This window comes from Octopus bimaculoides, chromosome 23 (assembly GCF_001194135.2).
Source record: "Octopus bimaculoides isolate UCB-OBI-ISO-001 chromosome 23, ASM119413v2, whole genome shotgun sequence".
Lineage (NCBI taxonomy): Eukaryota > Metazoa > Mollusca > Cephalopoda > Octopoda > Octopodidae > Octopus > Octopus bimaculoides.
The window spans coordinates 22,051,112-22,059,083 of record NC_069003.1 but is presented as its reverse complement, the minus strand read 5'-3'; the positions used below and the strand labels follow the sequence as shown (position 1 = coordinate 22,059,083).

Here is a 7,972-nt window from a genome sequence, read left to right as displayed (position 1 = left end):
TATAGTGAAGGCACATGGCTCAGTGGTTAGAGCTTTTGCACAATGCAGTGAGAATGAATTTTGAGTAACCATTAACTTAATTTAATTTAATTTACTTTAAGGTATGGATGACTTAAGTTTACTTTTAATCTTCCCATTCTTCTAAACATCAAGTAAATAAATAATTCACTTTGAGTGCACGAAACATCGCATGTGCATATGCTCACATTTTTGCTGATTCTTGTATGAGCATGTGTACTCATGCCATGCAGCTTGCCTGGGGGCGTTTATACATCCATTTCTGTTAACGGTTATTTTCAATACTTTTCTCACTGGATTGCATGTTCGTTTCTCTTTTTGCCATCTGCAATTTTAGTTTTGATCTTCTATATATAAGAATTTTCCTCCGTCTGGCTGTTTTTCTCTCTACAAAATAGAAAGTTACATTGTAAAACAGTCATTTTAACGAATTGATTTTATTTATTTATCACTCGACAAGATACATTTGCACCACTGGTGGCTCTTGAACCAGTTGTTGAGTGTCCCACCCAAGAGGAATCGTTGCTAGATGTGTCGAAGCAATTGTCCTGATTAATAATAAATTCTCGTATATTCCATCTTCTGGCTTTCATTTGTTATATATATATATATATATAAAATCCTCATCATTTAGTGTCTATTTTCCATGCTGGCATGGGTTAGATGGTTTGACTGGAACTGGTAAACTGGAGAGCTGTACCAGACTCCAGTCATTTGTTTTTGCTTGGTTCTATGGCTGGATGCCCTTCCTAATGCCAACCACTCCAAGAGTGTAGTGGATGCTTCTTATGTGTCACAAGCACAAGTGCCTCTCACGTGTCACCAGCATAGGTGCCTTTCATGTGCCACCAGCATGAGTGCCTCTCATGCATCACTGGCATGGGTGCCCCTCATGCGTCACTGGCACAGGTGCCTTTCCACATCACCGGTACAGGTGCCTTTTACATACCATCATCACGGGTGCTTTTTACGCATCACTGGCACATAGGTGCCTTTTATGTGTCACTGTCACAGGTGCTATTTATGTTCTGCCAATTCTATTGCCTTTGATACTTTTTTATATATGGTGGTGTATGGACTCTGCTCAATAACCTAGGTTGCACTCTGAAGACTGTTAAACTTGCACATGTGGCGGATAGCTATGAGGTAGGAGATTGCAGACTGATGTGTGCATACATGCAGTTCTTTGTTGGAAACATGATGGTGTCATCTAATGTTCTCAATGGTTCTCAGGGCTCTGCTATTGAAGCCGTTGATCCTCTTTGCCAGGGTCTTCTTGAGGGGCCGTATTTCTACTCCATGTAGGAGAATGGAAAGGATTGAAACATTGTAGATGCAGAACTTCATCTTCTAGGAGCTAGAGCAGTGCTGCCAAAGGGGCTTCCTTAGGGATTACATGACCCCAGCAGCCAAACAACATATTTCATTGTTTTTTTCTTTCTTTTTCTGGACACGTATATCTAAGTCTACATTACCCCCTAATATGTGCATTCTCTTTCTTATCATTTTTTGAGTGAGTTGAATGAAGTTTGGTTGATGTTTCTAGCATGTCAAGCAACCATATAATATAAATGCTTACATTGGCACTCATTGTTTGTTTGTTTCTTTTTTTCTAGTTTGGCACACAAGATACAATCAGAGATAATGTATACAAGACTGACTACAACACACCCTACCATATTTCTAGCAATGAACTTGACAGAACAGATTTGTCACCAACATTCTTATCATTGGAAAAGAACATTGACCCTACTCAAAATGGAACTAAACCTAACAAAAATGGGAAAAGCCAATAACCATAATGGTCGTGATGGTGGCATTGATCATGACATTGATGGTGGTGGTAGCAGTAATAATAATGATGCCAGCAGTGGTGGCGGTGGTGGTAATTTGCAAGAGAAAGAGAAGACAACAAAAAACAAATAATCATAATAATAATAATAATAAAACAAATTTGAGACAATTTTCTATAGAACTTTGAGAGATTGCCGCAATTTCTAGCCTATCTGTGATTACCCGCAAAAAATGTAGAATATTCTATTGTCTTTGTGTACTGGAATTGTTGAAGATGCAGGGAACAGCATGTCAGTGTGTGCAGACAAGGCACATGCAAAACGCATGCAATTTACTCCATACATATGGACATACTCATAAACATACACACATAAACATCTGAAAACCACACACATACACACACACAGGTATGCATTCTAAAATGTGTATCCCTGTTTCATTTGAAGAATTTCTTGGTCATCTTTTTCTTTTGCTCATATGCTGCCTCTACGTTTGTCTCTCCTCTCTCTCTCTCTCTCTCTCTCTCTCTCTCTCTCTCTCTCTCTGCCGACCTTTCTTCTATTCGCTCACTTTTTGCCTCTTAATGTATTACATTATGCACACACACACACACACACACACACACACACACACACACACACACACACACACACACACAGATCCATGCATGCAAACATATCATCATCATCACCATTGTCACATTAACATCCATTCTTCTATGCTTGCATGGGTCAGACAGCTACTCAAGGTAGGCAAGCAGTGGGTTTCTCTACAGCTGGACACCCTTCCTCTTGCCAACCCTCACCTGTGATATATATATATATATATAAATACGTTATTATTCATATACATATGCGTATGTATCATGCACATGCACATATATAAAGGTATGTATATGTATACATGTGCATGCACACATTTCTATGAAGGTTAGTGATCGACATTTTGCAATGAACTCATAATTCTCTTTTTGCTCCCCTTATTGGTGAAGCCATTAGTAGTTATGCGCACATAACTTGATGTACTCTGTCTTTAGTCACTATGGTGCAACATTGAACATAAAACTGCAATTAACTTATTGTAACTGCGCCCGCTCTTGTTTTTGCTTGCTTCAAAGAAGATCAGGAAGAATTAGTTAGCTGTAAAATACTAAAACACAGGAAATATATTTATGAGAGAAGAGATTCTTTTGTTGGAATGTTTATTTGGAAGATGACACGAACCTTCTAGGGAGCATCTTCAGTCCTTTTGTATGAAGTTCTGGTTGTAAAATGATTTAAATTAAAACTTTCTACTGAAACTTCATGTTTATTTATGTTCCAGACTCAAGCTTAAGTATAACAAAGATATTCTACTAAATTCTTCATTATTTTCAAAATTAATTGGAACAAAGGTAGTGTATTTTAAAGGCTTAAAGTAATCCAAACCAAAATGTTCCTTCCAATCATCATCATCATCATTACCATCGTCATTTAACATCTGCTTTCATGCTGACAGTTTGACAGGAACCGGTGAGTTGCAAGGTTGCATTGAGCTTCAATGTCATCTTTGGCATGGTTTCTATGGCTGGATGCTTTTCCTAATGCCAACCACTTTACAAAGTGTTTGGCATTAGGAAGGACACTCGTGAGGTTGCCATGTAACTTGCAAAGCAAAAAGAGCGGGGGAAAAAGGAAGGGGAAGAAGCTCCCACTACTAAGAGGATGTATTTGAGAGTAGGTGGAGGTGGGTGGCTTTATGTCAGAAATTGAAAGGCTAAAGCATGATAGAGGGACAAGCACAGGTGTCTTTCTGGCTGAAGGGCATAAATGGAAGGTGGTGATGGGGGTGCTGAAGCAAACTCTCCAGGTATGAGAAGGTGAGCATAAAGAGAGGAGATGCTTTCTTAAGAGTAAACAAGGGTGGGAAATACCAGTATATAGAGGGGTCGAGGTGGAGACTTATAGGAATGGCTCAGGAAGGAGAACAGATCGGAAAGTAGTAGAATGATGTATAAGGTGTAAGAGCTGTGGAGAGGGGGAGATATAGGGATACATAAGGGGCTGCTGTGGGTGGGTTATGGTGGTAGATATGAGAGGGTGGTGAGAATGATTGCAGATCAGGGTGGTGTTTAGAATGGAGTATTGCAGAAGGGAGAGAGGCCATTGGTTGAAGGCACAGAAAGGAGCTGATTGGTTGAAATGATGTGAAATGGAAGCAGTTCAGTGGTCGGGGAAGAGTGACCATTAGGGAGTGGGTGGGATGTAATATATGCTGATTCTGCTCTCAGGTGAGTACAGCAGCACCACAGATGGGGGAGGGAGGAAAATTGGTGGGAATGCTTAATGAGTGGAGAGAGAAGGATAGAGCCCTGGCATATACAAACATAACTGAGTGGTTTTAGGATATTATTTTTGCTGTAATTGATGGGGCTTCATGAGCACAGTAAAATGCCTGTTATCTTCTCTTTAAGGTTCAGCATCTTGAGATTAGCCTCCAATACTTTGTCCAATGCCATGCTGGGTTTCCCTTCCACAAGTTCCATCTATTTTAAGCAATTAGCACTTTATGTTATTCATCTCATCCATACACATCACATAGCCAAACCAGTGCAGTCTTCTCTCTTGTACACTACATTTGATTTCTCTCATGCCTAACTTTTGCACTTTGCTATACATGCACACTGATGTTGTACATTCAGGGGAGCATACTAGCTTCATTCCTCTCCAGTCTATGCATGTTCTCTGCATTCAGAGCTCACGTCTCATTACCATTGAGCATAGCCATTCATACAGAAGCATCATACAATTTACCTTTCACTTGGAGAGAGAGACCTTTGGTTGCCAACAGAGGTAAAAGATCTCTGAATGTTCTCCACCTTATTCTTATTCGAGCAACTACACTTTCAGAACATCCTCCTCCACTGCTAGATATGTTGCCTACATAACAGAAACTATCTACTTCTTCTGGAGAGCCTCTGGGACATTTGAGAAAATCAGTTTCCCCATGTATCACTAGTCTCTATGGCTCCTGTATATCTTCCATAAACCTTTTTCTGATTCCACTGCACCCCTTGTGTGTCCATAACTTGCACTGGATACACCAAATGGAATTCCTGCCTACACCTTTCCTACATATCAAGCAGAGTCATTTACCTGAAGCTGGTAGGATCCTATATGTTTTCCTGCTTACTAGAACTTTGGATTTTGCTAAATTAACTTTAAGGCCCTTCAGTTCCAGGTTTTGCTTCCACACCTGGAATTTCTTTTCTAATTCTGTTCTGAGAACAGGATTATCATCATATATTGTTCCCAGTTGCAACTAGTTTTGAATTTTCTTGTTATAGCCTGAGTAACTGTGATGAATAGTAGGAAACTGAGACCTGTGTCCTGGCGAACACCTACCAGCACATTAAATTTATCACTGTACTCATGGCTAACTTTCACCACACCCCTGTACATGGCTTGTACAGCTTTCACAAGCTACTCATGTATCCCTACCATCCTCAGAGACCACGATATCACAAAGCAAGGGACTATATTGAAGACTTTCTCCAGGTTAACAAATGCCAAATATAATGTTTTACACTTAGCTGAATACTTCTGCCTACAAAGATAGCATCAGTTGCACTTCTTCCCAGCACAAAACCAAACTGTATCACATCTACTTTAATTCTGTTTCTAATTAATTGGGCTATAACTTTCTCTGTAACTTTCATGACCTGCTCCAGCAATTTGATACCTCTATAGTTACTTCTATCTAAGGCAGGGATCCCCAAACATTTTAGACCATCGACCCCTTCATGGAATCCTTGATCCCTCATCAATCCCAGGCATGTACAAGAAAATAAATAGATAAATAATAATAATAATAATTAAGTAGATGTGCATTTATTGACCCCCTTCAATAGTCCCATCGACCCCCAAGAGTTGATATCAACCACTTTGGAGACCCCTAATATAAGGCATACCCTTATAACAGCTGACGATAATGTTGCTCCACCAATCATTGATGTTACTTTATGTAACTGGCTGCAATATATATCAACAGGTATTTTTTATCTTTCATCTGTTTCAGTCATTTGACTGTGGCCATGCTGGGGCACCACCTTGAAGAATTTTTAGTTGAATGAATTTACCCCAGTACTTTTTTTTTAAGCCTGGTACTTATTCTATCAGTTTCTTTTGCTGAACCACTAAGACATAAACATACTGGCACTGGTTGTCAAGCGGTTGAAGAGGACAAACACAGACACAAAGTCAAACACACACACATACAAGGATTTTCTTTCAGTTTCTTATTTCTTTTGCTGCCCACAAGGGGCTACACACAGAGGGGACAAACAAGGACAGACAAACGGATTAAGTTGGTTACATCGACCCCAGTGCATAACTGGTACTTATTTAATTGACCCCGAAAGGATGAAAGGCAAAGTCGACCTTGGCGGAATTTGAACTCAGAACATAGCGGCAGACGAAATACCACTAAGCATTTCGCCTAGTGTGCTAACGTTTCTGCCAGCTTGCCGAATTTCTTTCAGTTTCTGTCTACCAAAACCACTCACAAGGTTGTGGTCAGCCTAAGGCTATATAGCAGAAGACTCTTACCCAAGGTTCCACACAGTGGGGCTGAACCCGGAACTGTGTGGCTAGGAAGCAGGTTTCTTACCACACAGCCACTTGTAGGTAGTTTTACTGCTTACTGTTTTGAAATTAACAAATATACCAAATATGGTAATATTAGCTAAACCATGAATCTAATTCTTAACAGAGATGCTACAAATTTGATTCCAGGTGGAGCCCTGTTTCTGTTTGTTTTTTTTTCCTCTTTTTTTCACAGGTAAGAAAATTAGGTTACACATTAGGCATGTATTACTAGCTATGCCCTTCCTCTTGTCTCCATTACAAAGGTTTGAATTTAAAACATCATTTAAACTATCATTTTTATTATGTTAGCCATAGCTGCGTCTTTTGTGGATGATCTATCTCATTGGCAAAGCTTTACTAATTTGACTACTGTATTTTCCAGCATACAGGTACATAAAAAATGTTTTCTTTAGGTGAATTATAATACCTTGATTCAAATGGATTCTACAACGAATTAATTATACATTCATATATATATATGTAAATCATCTAAAAGTCCCTAAGTCAGGAAAAAGATGCACTCGTGTATCTGTGGGTGTATTATCCAAAGTGTACAGTATTATAAGTCCATCATGGCTAGGGGTATGACCCCTAGCACAAAACCGATTGGTAAGATCAGACATGATGGATATATCATACTGTACACTTTAGATATATATACAGGGTGTGATGGGTAAATTGTCACCATTTTATATTTTGAATTTCATGCATACGCATTCTTTGTTTTTGATTTTGTTGATTACGCAGTATAGTAGGGTCAGTTGGGCACCATCTGTGAGAAAAACAGCACCATGATGCAATTCACTCTGACAGAAATTTGGAAATGACATGCTGTACTGCTTGGCATTTGTGCCAGAAGCTCCAATATGAACATTGTAGAATGTTTGGGTATCAATCTGAGAACATGTACCGAGAGTGATAAAAATCAAGCATCTAGTCAGCATCATGGTATTTGGAGTGATCATTAGTGATGGTGATGTTATACCTCCATCTTCCCACACCTCAGACTCAACACGAAGGCCTACATCAAGTGCCTGGAAGAGGTAGTACTGCCCTGGGTTAAGAGGGTGGCTGCTGGAAGACCCTATGTCTGACAACAGGACTCTGCACTATGTCACATAGGCAGGAGAACCTAGCCATGGCTGTCAGACAATTTTTGTGACCACATCATCCCTAACATCTGGTCACTTAACTCCCCAGATTGCAAACTCTTGATTATTATGTGTGGGGCACAGTTGAGCAAGAGACCAACAAAACTCCTTGTAACACCAAAGATGAACTGAAGGCAAGGATTATGGCAGCATTTACCAACTTTAACAAGGAGACTGTCCAGAAGAGTTTCAGGAGATTCCAAAGTTATCTGGAGGCCGTGGTTGAATCCAATGGCGATTTTATTGAATGAATTTACTTTTTAGTATTTCGAGATATTTTTATGTAATTTTGGTAAATATATCTGTTAAAATGAGATGTCAGTGTTATTTTCATTTTTGCATAATTTAGACAGTTTATTCACCGCACCCTGTGTGTGTGTGTGT

General features: G+C 39.5%; 1 protein-coding gene across 1 annotated transcript in view; it reads left to right on the top strand.

The window, feature by feature from the left end:
• The window catches only part of LOC106877256 (patched domain-containing protein 3-like), a 47,870-nt gene extending 44,758 nt beyond the window's left edge, over window positions 1–3,112 (top strand). The window contains 1 exon segment of the mRNA XM_052975938.1: window positions 1,635–3,112. Coding sequence (XP_052831898.1) covers window positions 1,635–1,814 — 180 coding nt within the window. The 3' untranslated portion in view covers window positions 1,815–3,112.
• Window positions 3,113–7,972: the final 4,860 nt, after the last annotated feature.